We start from the raw sequence: 20,735 nt of genomic DNA, 5'->3' as shown, positions 1-20,735 counted from the left end.
ATGATCTAAAGGCTCCTGAACATATTCTAAGGCCTTCGTTATGAACTTGGTCTAACATTTTCAGCGTTGCGTTTGATGCTGAGCCATATATTTCACTTCCACAGTCAGTGATAGACAGCACTGTTGCTTCATACAGTACAGTAAGGGTATGTCTGTTGGCTCCCCAAGTAGTGTTTGATAGTTTTTAATTAGATTTAATGCTCTTTTACATTTTCTCTTTTACATTTTAATTTTGTGTTTGTTATGTGAGCTTTCCAATTTAGGTGAGTATCAAATACTAATCCCAAAATTTTTTCTATTTGGCCAACAGGTATACTATGGTTTCTGATTTTTAAATCTATTTCTTCACCTTTCTTCCACTTTTTATTTTTATAAAACAAGACTGCTCAAGTGTTAAGTATGGATAACTGAAAACCTACAGATGAGGTCTATTCATTTATTTTTATTATAGTTTTATTAATGATTCATTCTGCATGTTTTATGTGAGATACTGAATAATATATTGCAAAATTATCCATATAGATGTTACTATTCACTCCAATAGGTATATTACCGTATTACTGAAATCATTTATTGCTAAAGTAAACAGTACACCACTAAGGATGCTTCCTTGTGGAACACCATTTTCAAGTGGAAATGTTCTTGACAATACATCATCAATTCTCACTTGAAAAGTGCAATATGTCAGAAAGCTTTGGATAAACCTGGCAACGAATGCTGTTTTTATGCAACATTTTTAATATTGCATGTCTCCATGTAGTATCACATGCCTTTTCAGTGTCAAAAAAGACAGCTATAGTAATTTTTTTTTTGTTCAAATCCTCTTCATATGTGGTCTTCTAAGTTTAGATAGAGAATCCAGTGTAGATCTCTTACATTGTGACCCGAATTAAGTGGGAGTCAAAATTTTATAATCTCGAGAGTCCCATGTTAGTCAAGCATTTACCATTTTATCTAGTAATTTGCACAAACAACATGTTAAAGAAATTGGGGACAGGAATAATTATAGCTTTACGCCATTAATCAGGAAATAAATTTCGGAGTCATAAGTGATTATGAAATTTTACCAAAGGTGCTCAGTGGCAGATGATTTCAAAACAAATATTGTCACCTTCAGGGCCAGATTTATTGCTGTTCAGGAGAGCAATTCCAACTCTTTCATATTAAATTTTCTATTATATCATCTGTGGTTTCAGAATTTATTATTAATTCTATATTATTTTCCTTTGTGCGGAAGTGTTCATCAAAATTATTATAACTACTTACATTTGCCAAGTTTTCTTCTATTACAGTACTTATTTCTTTCTGGTCAAGTATTCTTTTCCCATCTTTTATTATGGCATGTCTAGGTGGTTTAACATGGGTACCATTTATTTTTCTGAATTTTTCCCATATTGTATGGGAGTATTACTAGAGAGATCTGACACACATTTCCTCCATGAAATGATGCTTCGTTGAATTACTTCTTTCTTAAATTATGCAGATAGTTTGTTGTAGAGAGGTTTCAATGTATCAATTTCTAGTGATAATATAGTCATTTTTTGTCAAGTTCCTTCTAATGTCAGTAATGTTTTATTCATTTTGTTGAATTTTCTATTTAAATTATATAGTCATCTCCCTATTGAGTGTTTCATTTTTATTAATACTGATGCTTATCAGACCACCATGAAACTTTGTGTTTTGTTGGATGAGGTCAATTTTGGTATTGCTTTATCAATAGCATTTTCAATGAAAACAAGAAATTTATTAGTTTCATTATGGTCATTTAACTATTCAAATGTTGGGATTATTTCATATCGCTCCCAATCTGCTTTATAAACGTTATAGAGAGTGATATGTTTTGCAAGATCATTTTGTAATAATGAAATTAATATTGGGAAATGATCACTGGTGTGCAAACCATCAACCGTGTTCCATTCTAATCTGTCTGCCATATTTGAGGTACAGTACATAGAGTTAAGTCTACTGAGGAAAATGTTCCATTTGTTTTTTAATATTTACCAACTTCATCATCATTTGTATAGCGCACGTCATTTGAATCGATAAATTCTTTTACTTTAATTGTTCAAACTCAAGTAGAGCAGGAAGTATAGTCCCATATTGGGTTGGGAGCATTAAAATCACACCTACTCTTATTGTAGGTTCCTTGGCATTGTTAAGTAATTATTTAAATTTATCAATCATAATTATTATTTTTTATTCAGATTTTAATACCTAATATTTGCAAATCAGTAATGTTTACAGGTACTTTGCCCTAAACTACTTTATGTACGTATACTGACTGTATGCCTGTACCTAAATTTCCTTCCTCCTCTCGTGATGATGATAAGGTATATTTACCTATTGTTGATATTTTTTTGTGGACATGTTTTAAACAAATCATTGGTTCATATTCTTTTAGTTAAAAAGTTAAGCTCTTTGTTGGGTGAGTCGGTAGAGCTGCAGACTGTCACTCGATGGGCCGGAGTTCAATTCCCCGGCCGGCTGATAAAGAGTTAGAGGAATTTATTTCCAGTGATAGAAATTCATTTCTCGCTATAATGTGGTTCAGATTCCACAATAAGCTGTAGGTCCCGTTGCTAAGTAACCAATTGGTTCTTAGCCACGTAAAATAAGTCTAATCCTTTGGGCCAGCCCTAGGAGAGCTGTTAATCAGCTCAGTGGTCTGGTAAAACTAAGGTATACTTATTCTTTTAGTAGTCATATTTCTCTTAAGTGTAATCTAGTCTGTAGACCATTTACATTCCATTGTATAATATAGCTATGGAAAATACGTTATAGTGGTCGAGTTTTGCTTTCTTATTTTTGTATTATTAAATAGGATTTTCCAATAATTTACTCATGATATTCATTTGTTTTTCTTAATTCTCAGTGCACATGCAACCTTTTTCATGGGTGCTTTTTTTCTATATATCATAAAATTTCTTAAGTTTTTATTATTGCATAATTCAATGAAACAATAATTACATCCACATATATTATCATGTACATTCTTTTTCATTTGTTCTTGTACCAATTACTGGAGATGGAGTAATATCTTCCTCCCTTGACATAATCTTTGTTATCTATGGTATGGATCTCTCTACTTTTTTGGTGTTCTGGATATTTACAGGTTTTAGTATTATTATATGAGATAAAGGTATATTCTTAGCATGTTTTTGTTCTTTCTTCATACCCTTCATCTTTGGTTTAACCAGTGTTTCTCTAATAATACTTTGTTTCTTTGTTTTGAGTGATGTTTTCTCCAAAGATCTTTTATCTCTAATTTCCAGTCTGTTTCTTTGTTTTGAGTGGTGTTTTCTCCAAAGATCTTCTTTTATCTCTAATTTCCAGTCCATCACAACCCTTCTTTGTTACTTCCGCAGTGGTATCCTGCGTTGCTATATGCATTAATATTTCAAATGAATTGGATAAAATATTATCCATCTCACTTGTACCTGTTTCTTTCTCCTTTACCATATTAGTTTTATTTCTAAAGCATTAATTTCTTCTTGAGATGTACTTTCTGTGCTCCATTGCTTCTATCTGTATGCTTTTCTTGTTTCATTACTGGTTCTCGTTATTGAAGAATATGTATGTTTCTTAGACAGATCTTGAATTCCTCTCACTTTGAATTCTAATTTAGCTTCTTTTATATACATTCCAGTTCTTGTAAGATTTTTAATTCTGTATAATACATACATTCTTTGGACCTTGCATGATAGTCTTCCCTACAGTTTATACACTTTGGTTCATTTCCATTGTGTTGCATGTTCTTCAGATCCACAATATGCGCACACATGTTCGTTTCTACAATATTTCTTTGCATGCCCATCTTTACTACAATTTTGACACTGTAGTGGCGTCAGGACATATGGTCTTATTTCTCTGTTTTGGCCCAATATTTTTATTTTTTGAGGTAGATCTTGACCTTTGAATTTTATTTTGGCAATTTTTAAAATATGTTATTTCTTTGCTTACTCGGTATATTATATGCCTCACAATCTTGGACTCTGGGATATCTTTTTTTTAAGAGAATCCAAGAGAACACTCTTTTAGATTGGTTCTTCACTGTTGTCAAGCAGCATAATGGTACCCTGAATGCTATTCACAGCATCATGTTTTTTTTTTTCATTTTTACATTTATATTATCTATTGTTGTTGTTATAGACACACACAGTCCTCAGACTGACTCTTTGTTGTGGCTTCTATAAGCCACTTAAAATATCTGTCTAAACGACATTTCTGCCATTGAATGTCTGTTTAATATTAAGTTTTCTGACATCAGGGCTGAAATTTTCCCATTCTGTTTCTAAGGTTTGAAACCTTGACCAACTTTCACTCCCAAAGAGGGAGTCGAAGTGAGAAAAGGTTGGGTCAAGAAGATATTTAATATTTTTAGGTTTGCTCTGTACTAGAGCATAGGGTTCCAGTGTAATTTACACTAAGATTTTGTTTTACATTTTTCTAAACAGTTGTCAGAGGAGGCTCCAGTGGTCATCAACTGTGCCAAATCAGTACCAGTCAAAGGGCCCAGGGGTACTCGAATCTTTATGTTTACCTATCACAAAGATTTGAGAGGAAGAAAAAAAAATTAACCTGAAAACCTTAAAAAGATATCATCAGCTTTTCATGGAGTTTATCCTTCCACCAATGGCACAAGTGAGAGCCGACTCCCAAATGTCTGCATCCCTACCCTACCCCACAGGGGATGGTACAACATGATTAGAGTGGCCCAAGTGTAAGACAAACCTGCTTGCGACGACTGAGAGTATTACAAGAATACAATCATCCCCACCCTAATCATGTTATGGGCAAACCGGATAGAATGCCGAGAGTCCTATCCCTAGAACAGGCCCCCCTGGAATCCGTGGTCCAGCCCTAAAGAATAGTTCTGCCTTTGAGCTATCAATCTGATAACTCTTGGAATCCATGGTCCAGCCCTAAAGAATAGTTCTGCCTTTGAGCTATCAATCTGATAACTCTTGGGTTTGAACATTATCAGGCAGTTTGATGGTCCTACCACAGTTCCCACTATTTAGCTTCTGATATAAACCCAGTCCCAGCTATGATATCTTTTCCTATTTATCAGGTCCAATAAATTTTGCATTGGAAAGTTGTACAAAATTAGTCCAAAGAAATATTATTATACGAGACTCTTGGACTCAAACCCGAACAAATTCCTGGGGTTCAAGAGCCCCCTCACTACATCAAGGTGGTCCCACACCAAGGGGGATCCCATCCCATACCTTTCAAAACAGGATTGAAGCCAGTGAGAAACTTGAGTCCTTGACAACTGGAGAGGGGGTTGGTAAAAATAATTTGTTGCATTTTTGTCATTCTTCATGACTGTTATCTAGGGGGATGATGGCATTTCAGGTTTGGAGAATGAAGAATGCACATCAAAGCAAAAGCACCATCATTCTGGCCTTCTTGACAAAATCATGCAGCAAGGAGATAAGTCATATTCAGTTTGTATGCAGCAAATGATTCAGGGCTCTTGAGCTTGCTGAAGGGTTATATAGCCTCTCTGTATTTAAAGTCTTGGAAGTCATTGGGTTGGTAGCAAGGAGTGAGGGGGTGGGGTTGCCAAGCATTGGAGGAGCATAACCCTTATCAGTTTCTCATCTTTAGACTTACAGAGGCAATGTTGATTTTAAATGGCCTTGCTAACAAAATATTAAATGCTTGGTTGTATGAATTGCCTTAGTTATTATAGTTCAGGAGCATAAACTGCCCCCTGGGCTTGGGGGTTGCCCTAGACTGAAGATCTTGCACACACAATTGTGTGTGCTTCAGAGGGGTCCTGGTCATTTCAGCCCATAGTAATTTAGGCCACAACATCCAAACAGGTAAACGGCTGAAATGGTCATATATTTAATAATAATAATAATAATAGTATGCTTTCATACTACTGTACTCATATATTAAGATTACTACATACGTAAATCACACGGGTACTCACCAGCGATGAATGTTGATTAAAGATGATGATGATGATGAATTAGCTGTGCAGTGCGATGAATGACGATGAAGATATGACTGCACAGCAAAGCAGAGGAGTTACAACTCATCTGAGGGTGCCTCTTCACCTTCAGGAGGCACTTCTTCACTTGATTTGGGAGGCACTTCTTCAGGCGATTCGAGAGGCACTACTTCAGGCGATTGGGGAGGCACTTCTTCAGGCGATTCGAGAGGCACTACTTCGGGTGATTTGGGAGGCTTTGGAGGGGCCTTCTTTGTCCGTTTGATGAACATGGTGATAGGCAGCTGCTGTCACTGCTTTTTCATGGTGGTGAGGGTTTGATTACAGGGCTCCCATGCTGAATCAAGGATGTTTGAAAACTTTAAGAAGCGTTCCATAAAAGGATCCCATGTTGAAACATACTCCTGCATATCCTTAATCATTCTCTTCATGTGGGACAGACGTTCCAAAGTCAGGCCGCTCTCCTCTTCCTCCTGCTCCTCCCCTGAACCTGGCGTATCTTCTTCCTCACTGGCAGACTTCGTCAGCTCTTCCAAATCCTGGTCCATCAGGGGGTCAGAGTGAGCATCAGAAAGGGTGCCGATTTCATCCTCGGTGATGTCCTCGAAGCCTTCCCCACCTAGAATCCTCACCAACTGGACAGCCTTATTAATGGCCGAATGTTGAATTTCTTCAGGAGAGAAGCCCCTGTCATCATGAACACACTCCGGCCACAACTTGTTCCAGCATGCATTCAGGGTCTCCTTCTTCATGTCATTCAGTGATCGGCTGATGATGCTCAGACATGTGGCAATCGTGAATTTACGCCAATATTCTTTTAGCGTAAATTCACTGTCACTGTCCATTGCAGTTACAAAGTGCTGGAGGGAGTTCCTGGTATAGAGTGCCTTGAAGGCACGGATCACGCCCTGGTCCATAGGCTGGAGGAGAGAGGTGGTGTTGGGAGGGAGGAACTCAAGCTGGACTCCCTTGTAAGAAAGATCGAGAGGGTGGCCACCAGCATTATATATAATCAGCAACACCTTGAACTCCATGGCCAAGTCGTTCAGGTATTGCCTAACTTGAGGGATGATGCTCTGATGGAACCAGTACTCTGTGAGGACTTTGGTGAGCCAGGCCTAAGGGTTATGCATCCAGAACACAGGAAGCAATGCCTTGTTCTTATTCTTGAGGGTACCCTGGGGTTTGCAGCCTTGTAAATGAGGCCTGGTTTAAGCATGAAACCAGCTGCATTCCCACATATGATGAGGGTAACCCTATCTTTCTGGGCCTTGAATCCGGAGGCTTTAGCTTCGTCCTTCATAAGGCATGTCCAGGAAGGCATCTTCTTCCAGAACAGGCCAGTCTCATCCATATTGAACACCTGTTCTGGATGGTAGCCCTTCTCCTCGATGATCTTCTTGAAGGCCTCTGGATATTTCGCGGCTGCTTCAGTGTCTGCAGATGCTGATTCCCCATGCAGAGTAACAGACTTTAGGTGGAACCGCTTTTGAAATCGGTGGAATCAGTGGAACCACCCCTTGCTGGCCTGGAAACCTTGAGGCGCTGATGATGGTCCTGCTTGGGGCTCTTCCCCCTCTGCTGGTTCATCAAAGCCTAAAAATTCTAATTCGCCTTCTTCAACGCCTTCCTCTGCCTGTACTACGTCGTTGCCTTCCTTAACCCTTGATAACTGCTGGTAGAGTTGTCGTGCTTTCTCACGAATGATGTTGGAGTCGAGGGGCACGTTTTCTTCCGCAGTCCTTTATCCAGATTGTCAGAGCAGATTCCATTTTCACAATTGTTTTATCCCACACTGTTGCAACTGTCTTTGCACTACCGAAGTAGCTCATACTCACAGACTTGCATATCTCCGCCTCTTTCTTCTTGATATATCTCACTGTGCTCTCATTAACACTGAAATGGCGGCCAACCGCGGCAAAACTTTTGCCCTCCTTTAACATGTCAAGAAGTTTCACCTTCTCCTCAAGTTTCATAACAGTCTTCTTTCTTTTAGACTCTTTGCCAGAAGGCATTGAAGGAGCAGGGCATTTTTTAGGAGGTATTTTAGGGCCGAATACCTCTGATGCTCAAAGATAAAAAATCAAAACGAACAGAAGCACGGTTTCACAAGGTAAGATGCTGCGAACTTATACGCACAATGTGAGGAGGATGCCGTGGAGCGGTCTCCCAGAATTCCGTGTTCGCAAGTTGGTTGTGAATGTTCAGCCAATCAGTGCCAAGTGAACAGCCAGTGAACACCAAGGAAAATGATTGGTGCTTCTGGATTGGCTGCTTTGCAGATGACAGCCAATAGTGTGTCGAGTATCACTGGTCCTGGGTACACAGCGTCCAGCATTGCGATTTCTTTGTATTTGCAGAGAGGTGGCTTGGGTGAAGCACTTTTAAGAAAAACAAATATATTACTGAAATTTTGCTGTGTTTACGTTAATATATTACAGTGCTGTAATATTTGAAAATTAGTAAATCATTTTTAACTTACAAAATGTACTTACAGTAGTCAGCCATGGCGGTCTTTCTGACGCTGAAGAAAATCCGCCCTCCCAATCGGATTCATATCAGGTTGGTGTTAGACAGCGCAGTGGTAGTTCATTGCATCAACAGGGCGGCTCCAAATCAGGTCGATAAACCAAGTAATGGTAGCTATCTTCTCCCTGGCGAACAAAAAAATTTTGGCACCTGTCAGCCACCCACCTAGCAGGTGTCCAGAATATGTGGTGGCGGATTCCCATGGCAGGACTACCCGTTGGAGGCGGGTGGTCCCTGGATGCGGAATCTTTCAGTGGATTTTGCCGCCGGGTTCCGGGACTCCAAGTGGATCTGTTCGAAACAGAGAGCAACCTCAATGCTCCCCTGTTATGTAGCCCCCAACCTGGACCCTCAGGCGTTGACTGATGAGACACAGTACTGTAGACAATGACAGTAGATTGGAACAGTTGGGAGAGAATTTATCTGTTCCCTCCAATAAATTTGCTGCTGAAAGTTTTACACAAACTAAGGACATTCAAAGGTCAACCAGCTCTGGTAGCCCCTATTGGCCGAAGAGCAATTGGTTCCCTCTCCTTCAGGAACTGGGCTTCATCATCAGTCTTGATTCCCAAATCCATTCTGATCACCAGTACAAACCAAGACTGTGTCAGCTTCCTCAATTATTTATTCAAGATGCCCTAGCTTTATGGACTTTATAAAGTTAGCTCAAAAGGAGCAAACATTGACCCTGTCAACACTCTGTTTTTAGAATCAGATAAAAGAGATTCTACTATTAGGCAATATGACTCAGCAGTCAAAATTAGCCTCCTTCCTGAAAGCATCTGAAGCCAAAATTATGACGACTAATTTAGGAGTTTCCTTCTTTTAGGTCACTGTTTGAGAAAAAGGCCTGGCTCCGGCCACTATTACCACAGTCAAGTTCGGCATTGAAGAACCCGTATTTCTTTACGGCTTTAAAATTGACCTTACAGATTCTTATTTTTCATCCATCCCCAGAGCATGCGCTCGTCTGAGACCAGTATCACGTCCACATTCGTTACTTGGTTTCTCAATGGCGTCCTTAAGTTAGCGTCAGAGTTGGATAACTTTTACATTGCTCTTATCAAGATCTGTTAAGATAAAACCTTATTTTTACTTAGTTTGGCTTCAGGTGCTAGAATTTCAGAGCTGTCAGCTCTCACTAGAGTGATAATTTTGTTAACTTCCTCCCATCCGGAGAAGTCCTCCTCTCCCCTGACCCTAGATTTTTAGCTAAAAACGAAGACCCACAGGACAGGTGGTCTCCCTGGAAGGTGGTGCCCCTTCCTCAAGATCAATCTTTATGTCCAGTCCATACACTTAAATCTTACCTCTCAAGAACTCCACAGAGTAAGTCAGGTCCTCTTTTTATCAGGAGAAAGGTGGTACTCTTTCCCTTAATGGTATAAGACAACAGATTCTGTATTTCATTAAACAAGCCAACCCAGACTCAGTTCCTAAAGTTCATGATATTCGAGCAGTGGCTACTTCTACTAATTATTTTCATAATATGGACTTTTCAGAGTTATCAAAATATACTGGTTGGAAATCACCTCTAGTGTTTAAAACGCCACTATTTAAAATCACTCAAGCCCTGAAATATTCTACTGTAGCAGTGGGAAGTGTCATCTCCCACATTAAATAATTATATCCTTTCCTTTTCCCCCGCCCGCCTACCTCATTTGCTTCTCTGCTTGTTCTCCTGGTCGTTTTATGCCTCACTGCCTAGCTCTTCATATTGATATATTTGTATTTTATGATGGAAAACTGTAATCTGATTAGCCATAATTGTTTTCGTTTGCGGGTACTGGACAGTTTTTGTTGGCTCCACGACCCCAGATAATTAACGGTGTGTTATTTTCATTAGTCTTGTCTCTTACATGTTTAAGCCTAAGTTTACATATATAGTTTTAATTGTATTTCTTGTTCTGTGCACATTTCATGTTTCACTACTTTTAAGTAATTTTAAGATTTTTGAGGTTTTTCTCCCCATCAGACCGGGGACCTCCAGTGTTTTGTAGTGTTAAGTTTATTGGTGTGCCTTAAAATTAAGTTGCCTTACTTTTTAAGTATTCTTGCTTCATGGAAGAAATTCCTTAATTAAAATTATTTTCGTTACAATTTTGCCTTTTTCTTCAGGTTACCCCCTTGTTTTCCAGTAGTAGCAGTCTTGGCATGATTCTCTATCACTATTTCACCGGCTGACACGGGACTGAACTCAGAAAAGGGATTTTGACAGAGGAAAAATCTATTTCTGAGGAAGGTCCCGTGTCACCCGTGACCCTCCTGTCTAGTCTAGTACTCCCTCCCCTTCTTGCACATGCCAAGTCTGGGGTTAGTGCTAGCATGGAATGAAGTAGGTGGCGCTGGTGTCGCCGTCCTGGCGGGTGTTGAGTGTGGGAGCTGTAAAAAAATCACCACTCTTTAAAGGTTTTGATAAGGAGAGATCTTTTTCTATATTTCCGTGGTAGTGGTATTTCACTCACCCTTCATTATACCCGAGTCTTCTAAAGATGATCGACTGGGGTAGTAACCCAGCTTTCCTGAAAATGCTCTTTTCTCTGGTATATCTAGCATTGTTATACCTAGAAATTATATGCTGTAATGGAATTTCACCCCGGCTGACACGGGACCTTCCTCAGAAATAGATTTTCCTCTGTCAAAATCCCTTTAATATATACTTTACATACATGAAAATGCTCATTATCGCAGATGTAAACATACGTGCCCTGCAGTATTCCTGTTGTCTTAAGTATTTTAGATATGCTCTTTTTTTACCCGTAGTACTGTACTGTACTATGTATCATCCTAAAACACTTTTTGTATGTAATATTTAAAAATCATCTTACAACAAAATATTTTGTAAAATGTATGTACTGTATCAGAAGATCAGTGTTAGTATATGTATTCGCAACCAGTAGTACCATGCGTATACTGTATGCGACAAATTATCGGCAAATGACCCAATATAACCCGTTTATTGCTATCTCACGTTTGTGTGTTTTGCGTGTACAGTACTATGGCCTAAAAATATTTTTTGAAATCGTGCATTAAGATGTCCTCTTGAATGCTCTGCTTCGTCTAAGGCCTCTGGCCAATAGTCTACAATTACTGTAATGACTGATGAGAAGAAAGTACTGTAGACATGATTGTTTTGCAAGAGAGGGCAAAAGTCACGGAGAAGTAGCAACCCATTACAGCATGACATTAATTGCGGTCGCCCGCATTGAGCATGAACAAGGTAAAATACTCATGCAGCCCTACTGTACCACCTTCGTTGCCATGTTCAAATACCTTAACATGACAGCGCCTCCCATCATTCATTGTACTGCACAACTAATTCATCATCATCATCATCTACAGCATACTGAAGTCAACATTCATCACTAGTTACTACCCGTATGATTTAACTTTACTGTATTATTTATTATTATTAAGGTACCCAGTGTAGTATTACATAATATTATTATTTAATTTCTATTACTATTATATGTACAGTACTGTAATACAGTATTATTATTGATTTACATGATTATTTAATGTTATTATACAATAAATATGAAAATACAGAATACTATTGCTATACGAAAAAGACAAAAAAAATCTGCATCTGCGAATATTTTTATAGATATGTTCCATGGAAAAACCCGCGAATGCACGAGTTTCCCGCGAAAATTTTTTAGATAGGTTCCATAGAAAAACCCACAAATGGATGAGTCCGCGAACCTTGAGAACACGAATACGGGGGGTTTACTGTACTTCAGCTCAGGGCCATATACATGGATTATACAAATACAATACACACAGTCTAGATACATAAGGTAACATGATAAAAATAATTATCGGCATTATTCACACAGTTGCTGAAGAAGTAGAAAAAAATAGAATTCATAATAATGATAATGACAGTAATTATATGGAGAATATAAAAAAACTGAATATGATGACAATAAAAAAATACAGATTGCAGACGATTAATTTCCCTCTGGGGACCTTAGGTGGTTACAGAAGTCAGGTCCAGAAGGCTAAATGCAAATATTGAAAATTGCAAAACTGTACAATGATATTAATCACAGTAATATAAAAAGTAAAAAATACCAAAAATAACAAGAAATGGAGAAATATAATAATAATAATAATGACAGATTCTGGAGATGACACTTCATAATTGCAAAAATAGAAGAGAAGTCATTCAAGGAACAGACGCCTCATTATTCCTTTTTTCCCACAATTTAGATCTTCTTGCCTCACTGCTGAGGATGCTCTGTATGAGCGAATTGCTGCTGTTCCTCAGTCGGGTGATCAGACTGGACATTGTTCGCCTCATAATGATTTTCAAATGATTTTCAAAACATTATCCTGAGGCAGTTTTTTCTATGAACATCTGCGTGGCTGAGTGATAGCGAGGTGTGTTTGTGAGGCATCTCAGAATGTCATTATGAGCAACAGTGATATGTCTCATGGTCTCTTGGGTATAGTTCGTCCAAAGGGAACACCCATACATACTGTAGCAGTACAAGCGGAACAGCCGCAGTTTCGATTCTCAGTGACCGAAGGCAAACCTCCTTGCAATCATGTTGCCATTTGCACATAGTTTATGACGCCTCTGTTTTATGTCTGCTGTATCTTTTAGGTCGTCCGTGATAATGTGTTCCAAATACGGACATTCATGCACGAATTCCAGACGATGATTTCCGAGGAAAATTAGTGGTTCTGCAATATGCTCAAGCGATCTCGGGGACAGTGACATACACTGGGTCTTGGTTTCATTATATAGGATATCAAATTCCTCTGCATATTAGCAGCAGGTGTCAATGAGTCGCTGGAGACCTTGCACTGATGGGGAGTCAGAACCATATCATCAGCATAACAAAGGTTGTTTATTGTTGTTTCGTTGATAGTGCATCCGATTGGGAGTGAGTTCAGTTTGACATTCAGGGCATCTGTGTACGTGTTAAACAGGTATGGGAGAGAATGCCCCTTGCCGGAGCCCGTTTAGGGGCCGAAGGTGTAATGACAGTACATTACCCCATTTGACACAGAATTGCTGTGTGGAGAACCAACAACATAAAATGCCAATTAGATATAGAGGTGTACCTTCTTTGTGCAGCTTCTGGAAGAGCTTTATGTAGTTTACTCTGTCAAATGCTTTTCTCACATCTACAAAACATAGGAAAACAGGAGAGGCTGATGATAGGTAATAGTTCAGCAATTCTTTCAGGATGTAGATGCAGTTGTTGGTTGGGTGGTTTGCTTTAAAGCCGAACTGGTTGTCAGTAGTGTGTAGAAAGGGGAGGAGTCTCACTAGAAGAACAGACTTAAGTATCTTCGATGCAATTGTAGTAATTGCAGTCGCGCAACAATTGCCAGGGTCAGCTGCATCCTTTACCTTGTTTTTTATTAATGGTATTAAGCGAACTAAGAGTAGGGAGTCCGGGAGAAACTGGTGAACTATGCATGCATTGAACAGAGCAGCTAGCAAAATGTAAATTATCGGATGGCAAAGTTTGAAAGCTTCAGCACGCAGACCATCGCAGCCGGGCGATTTATTATTAGGTAGGTTGTTTATGGCACTGCTGATGTTACCTGGCATAATATGATTGGCGAAATGAAACAATATTATCAGTAAGGAGGTTATTTACATCCCTGCAGGAGTCTTGATTGTTTATGTAATTCAGGATAGTGCTGAAGTGATCGCCCCACATTCTTGCGATAGCCTTGTCACCGACGGCTTCTCCTACTATCTGTCACAGCTTTTTAGTTTTGGGATTTAGGGATTGAATGTTGATTGAATGTCCTTCCAAAGACGGGGCTAATTGCCAGATTCTAATTTTCTAGACATTGCATCACATTGCATCATCTCTTAGTTGCTTTTCATTCAGTCTGCAATGCTTAAGGGCAAGTTTGAATTGTGCTCTAGCCTGCCTCATTAGCAGTGCAAAGTGTCCTTCCCTTGGGCTACCATTTTGCCTCCACAGTAGAAACATTTTTCGTGAAATGTGTATAAAGATCTTTAACCAAGTCATTTCGTCCAAGTACATTACGAGAGTTGGCTTGACAAGATCTCCTGCCAGAGGCGAGCACAGCGGAAATTATATTCGAATAGAATTCTTTCAGATCTCTCCTGTGATGATCGTTTCTACATTTTGGGTTAGTGCACAGTAAGGTGTCTGCCGATTGAGCTGTTGACCGTAGCCAGGTTTCCATGGTTTTCTGTTGGTTTTTAAAATCCCAGTTAACAGCAGGTGGGTGATCAGTTAGGGGTTTCACGGTAGGGAGGGATGGGGTACTGAATGACATCTGTAAGGGGATGTGATCATAGCCTGTTGCAAGATCGTAGTGAATGTTGCAGGTCACAATAGAATCATGAAGTTGAGGGGATGTGATGCAGTGGTCCAGCCAGGAGGTTGTAACTGTGTCCATTCTGTTCTGTGCATGGGTATAGGAGGAGGGAGGGAGGAGCACTCCATCGCTAATTCGGAGAGCATGATTTTGACAGAAGCGAGTAAGTTGATTATAGAACTGTTTTGTGAGGTGAGAATTAAGGTCCTCAATTATACATATATGGTCAGCAGTAGAATCATGAATAATGCTGTGTAACTCACCTAGGATCATGCAGTACTGATCAAAATTATCGTTCTTTTCCCAGGGCACATAAACATTAATTATTAGGATCTTAGAGTCTCCTACTGTCACTTGAAACCCCAGCAATCTATCACTCCTAAAGGTCAACACATTCACCATATTGTCTAACGATTTGTGCCACAGGAAAGAAAGACCCCTTTCGGGCGACCAGCTACGACGTAATCTGTAACTTGCATCGATGAGGTTGAGAAGGCTCTGAAGCCTTCATACACTGAATCGCAGATGGCAAGGTCATGAGACCAGAGGAGCGTTTCTTGCAACGCAATGACACCTTTGAGGTTTTTGCAGAACATGTTTAAGGGAGGAATGTTACACTTGAGGCCAAAAATATTCCAAGAGATTATATCTAGTGTATCCATGGCAGCTCACGAAGATGGGAAATGAATGAGTTGATCATTTGGGTGGATGGGGGATTGGCCAGTGGGGCTGAATGCTTGGGAGGATGGCTGGCAATTGTGGTAGAAGGCGAGTCTGTGCCTGAATCCCTACTTGGGGTGTCAGTTAGTCCCCCGGGGGGAGGTTGGTCCGGATTAGGTTGTATCTTGAGACTTTTATGACCAAAATTCTCCCCTTTAAGAACATTGAGGTGGTGAAATAGGCAGGTAATCCTGTAGGCCACTTTATGTTTAATTTTGCATGGGAGTTCGTGGGAGATAAGAGGGTCGGAGCCTGTGAGAAACTTTACTCTCTCTACTATGGCGTCTAGCTTCACCGATGACCGTAAATTGCAAATCACAACGTGACATCCCCCCTCAGGTTTCAGGTGAGGTGATTCATGAATGCTGGGCTTCAGTTCAGCGGACACTCCAGACGTCCTTTTCTTTTTTCTACTTGCTTGTGTCTGCCAGCCCCCCAATCCCCTCATGATCAATTACATCTTCATCCATGATGGGGAGTTGGGGGGGGAGGGGGGGAGGGGAGGGTCGGAAGACTCACGAGGGCTGGTGATCGTCACTGAAGATCTGTCTTCCACTGGAAGCAAGGGGAGGAGGAGAGGTTGGAGGTAGGTTTACAGGTGATGTGGGCGCTTCATCTGAGGGAGAGAGGGCAGTTCCCCCGTGGGAGGGTTATGGTCATCCCGACTTCGTGTCACACCCTCACTTTTTTCATGTTGTTGGGAGGTGAGGAAATAATAGATGCCTCATTCAAAAGAGTCTGGTGGCTTGCTGTGCAATTGTTTAATGATTCCTGCACTCCTTTGATCGCATCCCAGATCCGTGAAAGAATGTTACTTGTTTCCACAGTTTTAAGACTCTCAAGTGATTCCTGTAATCCTTTGATCGCATCCCAGATCTGTGAAAATTTGTCTTGTGCTTCCTCAATTTTTTCTGAGCTTTTGTCAATTATTTCTGAGAGGGATTTTGCTTTTAGAAAGGCATTTTCTGCCATATGGTACATTGCAGGTAGGCTTAAATCAGCAGGCCCCTTTGGAGGCAGATTGTAAGGGTCATTGACGTATATTTCCACCCAGCAGGTCCGTAGCCACTTAGTGACGTATGATACTTTCTTGAGAGAGGATAGGCATTTCGTGGGTTGCTCCTGGAGAATGGTATCTGGTATCAAGTCTTTGCATTTTGTATATGCAGGGTTCATTTCCTCGTCGGAGAAGGCTGCACTCACAGATTGTATAGTACACTCGACATCGGAACGGTTCAATTGGTATTGGATAAAGTAAAGACAATTGTTCGCGAGTACAGAACTTGTGTGTAGGGCACAGATATCGTTAGGTGCCAGGGTCACTGGCACGACGATTGGCGGTTGGTCAGATGACATTTTTGTGGTAAAGGGAGGGCCAAGCACTAACACGTACACAGCACTCTATTACCCATTTCCCAGGGCCAGTAGGCTTCGAGAAGTTGAAACTTGAAAAATTCCAAAGGCACTGATTGGGTTAGAATGTAGATTAGTATATCTGCAATTACACAGCAGTAACCGGCTTACACGCCGGGTATTACATAGAGACACTATTAATACATTGCCTTCTATGAGAGGTTAATCACCAAGAGCGAAAAACCCATCTTTTTTGGTAAAAAACGTGAGAGACCCCTCCAACACGTCCGCCCCCGACACACACTTAATGATCCCTGAGGGGCTAGTACTAAACACGGTGTCCCAAGAAGCTTCCCCCATGTCTTGCAGCCTAAATTTCATATGGTCCAAAGTTGTGCTGGCCTAACAGGTTTACAGCCGAAAATAACACGGCCTAATCATCCTGAATTCCTTCACAGAGGTGCTGTTCCTTCTTGCAGTTGTAGAAGTTGATTTGCATGATTTAGTCCATGAGGTGTCGAGAATCCTTAATGTGGAACAAAGGATTTTCAGTGTGCATGTCGTCTTTAGAGTATAGTATATTCAGGAACATCTGCAGCATAAGATATCCGAGTAGATCATTGGCAGTCACCTGGCTTCTTGTCTGAGGTTTTTAATTTCCAAGTCACAGGAGTATAAATGATTCTGGTGACAGTGACTCCTTCCTCTTCTTCCCAACTGGAGAAAAGGGCGACCTTGCTCTTTGAGCAGCAAACTCTATGGAGAAATTTCTTTAGAAGGAAGAAAGAGTTGAAATATGCAGCTGCAATCTTGTTTTTGGGTGTACAGTAAACCCCCATATTCGCCGGGGATGCGTACCCCCACCACACACACACACACACACACCCGCGAATACTTAGAACCCTTGTAAAAACACTTAGAAATAAGGGTATAATGTAAAAATATATCAGACCTATTCTACTTAACGTCATTTATACTATAACCTATGGTAATTGTGTATTACCGAACGATGGTTGAAATACAAGCAAAACGGCTGTTGTTATCCAGTTCGGCGATGAACATAACAGTTTCTCGGTCAGTTGTTTATGGCTGTACGCATTTACGCAAGAGTATAACATTACTAACAATACTTTTATCATTCTCTGTTACTGTACTTTTTTAACTAGAAGATGGAGGAAAAGAAGCTGGTCTGTTGTAATTTGGTCTCGCTGCCTGATTGTACACTGCTGCCTGCGCCCCCGCGAAATTTAAAAATATTTGATAAATATTCCTCTATCGGTATTAATTGCTTACCCCATTGCAAAATCAAATTATCATAAGGTGAACTGTTGTACCTCGAGCACTACCTTAGTATTTTAATAGTTTTATCACAAAAAGTGCACTTAGTCATGAAAATGAGATGAAAATACGGTAATTAGTGAATGTGTTTCAGTGAAAAATACCATGAATGGGCGGATTTTCAGCGAATGATGCATGTATATGTTCCATAGAGAAATCCGCGAATAGGTGAGTCCGCAAATCGTGAGACCGCAGAATACGGGGCGTTTACTATAATCATTTAGACTGATACGGTACCTGCAGTTTTGTCAAGATATTAAAGTGCGCTCGAGCGAGAGAGAGAGAACGCGAGCACTCATGATCATAACTTTGACCAGAAGAATGATATTGCAAACCTCAACAGTTGTGATCCTGGAGCTAAGTGGCACGCCTGTTGAGTGATGTATGTCAACCTTTTGAGATTCCTCTAGCGGTGAATGTTGGTCTCTAATAGTTATAAGTCAGAGAAAGGCTAACATCGGTGCCTCAGGGGTGGCAACAGCATATTCTAGAGAAAGTACTGGCACATTAGTAAACATACGCAAAGTCACATCATCAGATGCCTTCAAAATAGGAAACAATGAGAAACTGACATTGTCAACAACAACCGATCTTCCAAGGCAACCCAGCCATCCAAGTTATCTGACTCAAATGAAATGAAGTGATTTAAAAGTAGCATAGACATATATAATCTAGAAAATGCAAGTTGGAGGACTGATCCACATAGCATCTTCACCATGGGTTGCCAGTTTTTTTGTCTGACAGGCAAATTATTGGTAATCTTGGGATATCTATAACATGAATTTGTGACATGAATTTTAGGCATATTAATGAGATTAATGGTGGTTGTGGTGAAATGTCATCATATGTATATGAATCATGGCAATGTGATAAAATTCATTCAAAATATGGCTGCATGCAACAAACACACTACACAGTTAACATGGTAGGGGTGAGTTAATATCGATTCCAATCACAGATACCTGAGTTCAACAGTGATTTTAAGTGGGAGTTGGTATTAGCTTACACCTACCTTGATGGCCATGTGGTTTAAGGTGCGTCATTGTAGTCCTGAGTTCATCTTCCAAGGTTTGAGCCCATGAGACGATGAACTTATTATCAAATAAAAAATTCCACTTCGGATAACATATATGAAAATATATTATTTCAGCGGTAGAGTGAATTGGATATTAAAGGACATTTCTTTGAGGATTAAAGCATTTTTGCAATTGATAACAAAAGTGCTTACCTCTGGATACAGCCAAACAATACAGGTGCATTAATAATTGCCAAAAATATTGCAGTTGATAACAAAAGTGCTTACTTCTGGATACAGCCAAACAATGCAGGTGCATTAATAATTGCCAAAAATATTTTCCTGTTTGTAGCTTAATGCTTGTATATGAATCATGGTGATGTGATATAAATCTTTCATTAATGAATTTATTACATCACCTTTACAATGGACAATACTTGCTAGCATAGTAAAACCTTGTTTGTATTTCACAAATATATCAAAAGCATCGCATACTTAGTGAGCTATTAGGGCCTTACGGTAACTGAAAAAAGGACCTAATTAGAAAATAATAAAATTCAGTCATATAAAAAGTACCAAGGAAAGCACAAGCCTGTACCATAAAAAAATAAAAGGACAACCAAAGCTGTTCCATGTGAGGCAAGTTTTCCTAAGCTTAGGAGCAGATCTTGTTTTATTAATCATTGTTTTATCAACCCATAACCAGGTACACTGTTACTGTATGATGGATTTTTTTTTTTTTCAGGAAAAAGGCCAAATTTGAAGGGCAGTTCACTAGTCTCGTGAGGGGTGCTAGAAAAGGTGTAGCCAAGGGTATGAAGCTAAAAGGAAAGAAGAAAATGTCTGGAAGAAAGTGAAAATTTTTTATGTTTTGTTGCAAATTAAACAGAAGCTAAGTATATTGCAGTAACAAGTGTATTTTTTCTATCCTAAAGATTTTTTTATTATAAATACAGTATCACAGTAACCTTGAATGGGATTTTATATGTATTTAATGTACAAGAATGTTTATCACTAGTTAATATTGTTTATGTTTATCACTAGTTAATATTGTTTAGTTTACAAATCTGAAAGTGTAAAAAGTTTTAATAGTGCATTAACTTCATGATTGGTTACATATTTATGCATACATTTAAATTTTCATTTTATGTAATAAGTTATTGCAATGTGGATATTCATAATATATATTTTATTTACTGATGTGCTGAACTATGAAATATGTAATCTGATTATTCTTAAAGACCTTTATTATTATATACAATAAAATTTTCTTTAAAATTAATGGTGGCCATTTTTCATGTTCTTATGTTATTTATAAAAAAGGGTTATTTAAGTTGGACACAAAGGAATAATGGATTGACCTGTATTTTGAAAGTTCACTCTCTTCGAATGATTATCCAGTAAGAGGATGTTAACAAGGGGGCCATTAAACAATGTGTAACATCTGGATATGTTAGAATGAAAATTGGGAGAGCCCCAACAAGAATTAACAAG

At 39.3% G+C, this 20,735-nt stretch overlaps 1 protein-coding gene across 1 annotated transcript in view; it reads left to right on the top strand.

Annotated features, from left to right (window-relative positions):
• The window catches only part of LOC136840284 (RRP12-like protein), a 186,946-nt gene extending 166,423 nt beyond the window's left edge, over positions 1 to 20,523 (top strand). Inside the window, exon 18 of the mRNA XM_067106960.1 lies at positions 19,987 to 20,523. Within this exon, the coding sequence (XP_066963061.1) occupies positions 19,987 to 20,098 (112 nt within the window). The 3' untranslated portion in view covers positions 20,099 to 20,523. The remainder of the gene's footprint in view (positions 1 to 19,986) is intronic.
• Positions 20,524 to 20,735: the final 212 nt, after the last annotated feature.

This window comes from Macrobrachium rosenbergii, chromosome 7 (assembly GCF_040412425.1).
Source record: "Macrobrachium rosenbergii isolate ZJJX-2024 chromosome 7, ASM4041242v1, whole genome shotgun sequence".
Classification (NCBI taxonomy): Eukaryota; Metazoa; Arthropoda; class Malacostraca; order Decapoda; family Palaemonidae; genus Macrobrachium; species Macrobrachium rosenbergii.
Note: the sequence above shows the minus strand (reverse complement) of the source record. Positions and strands in the feature narration are given on the sequence as shown.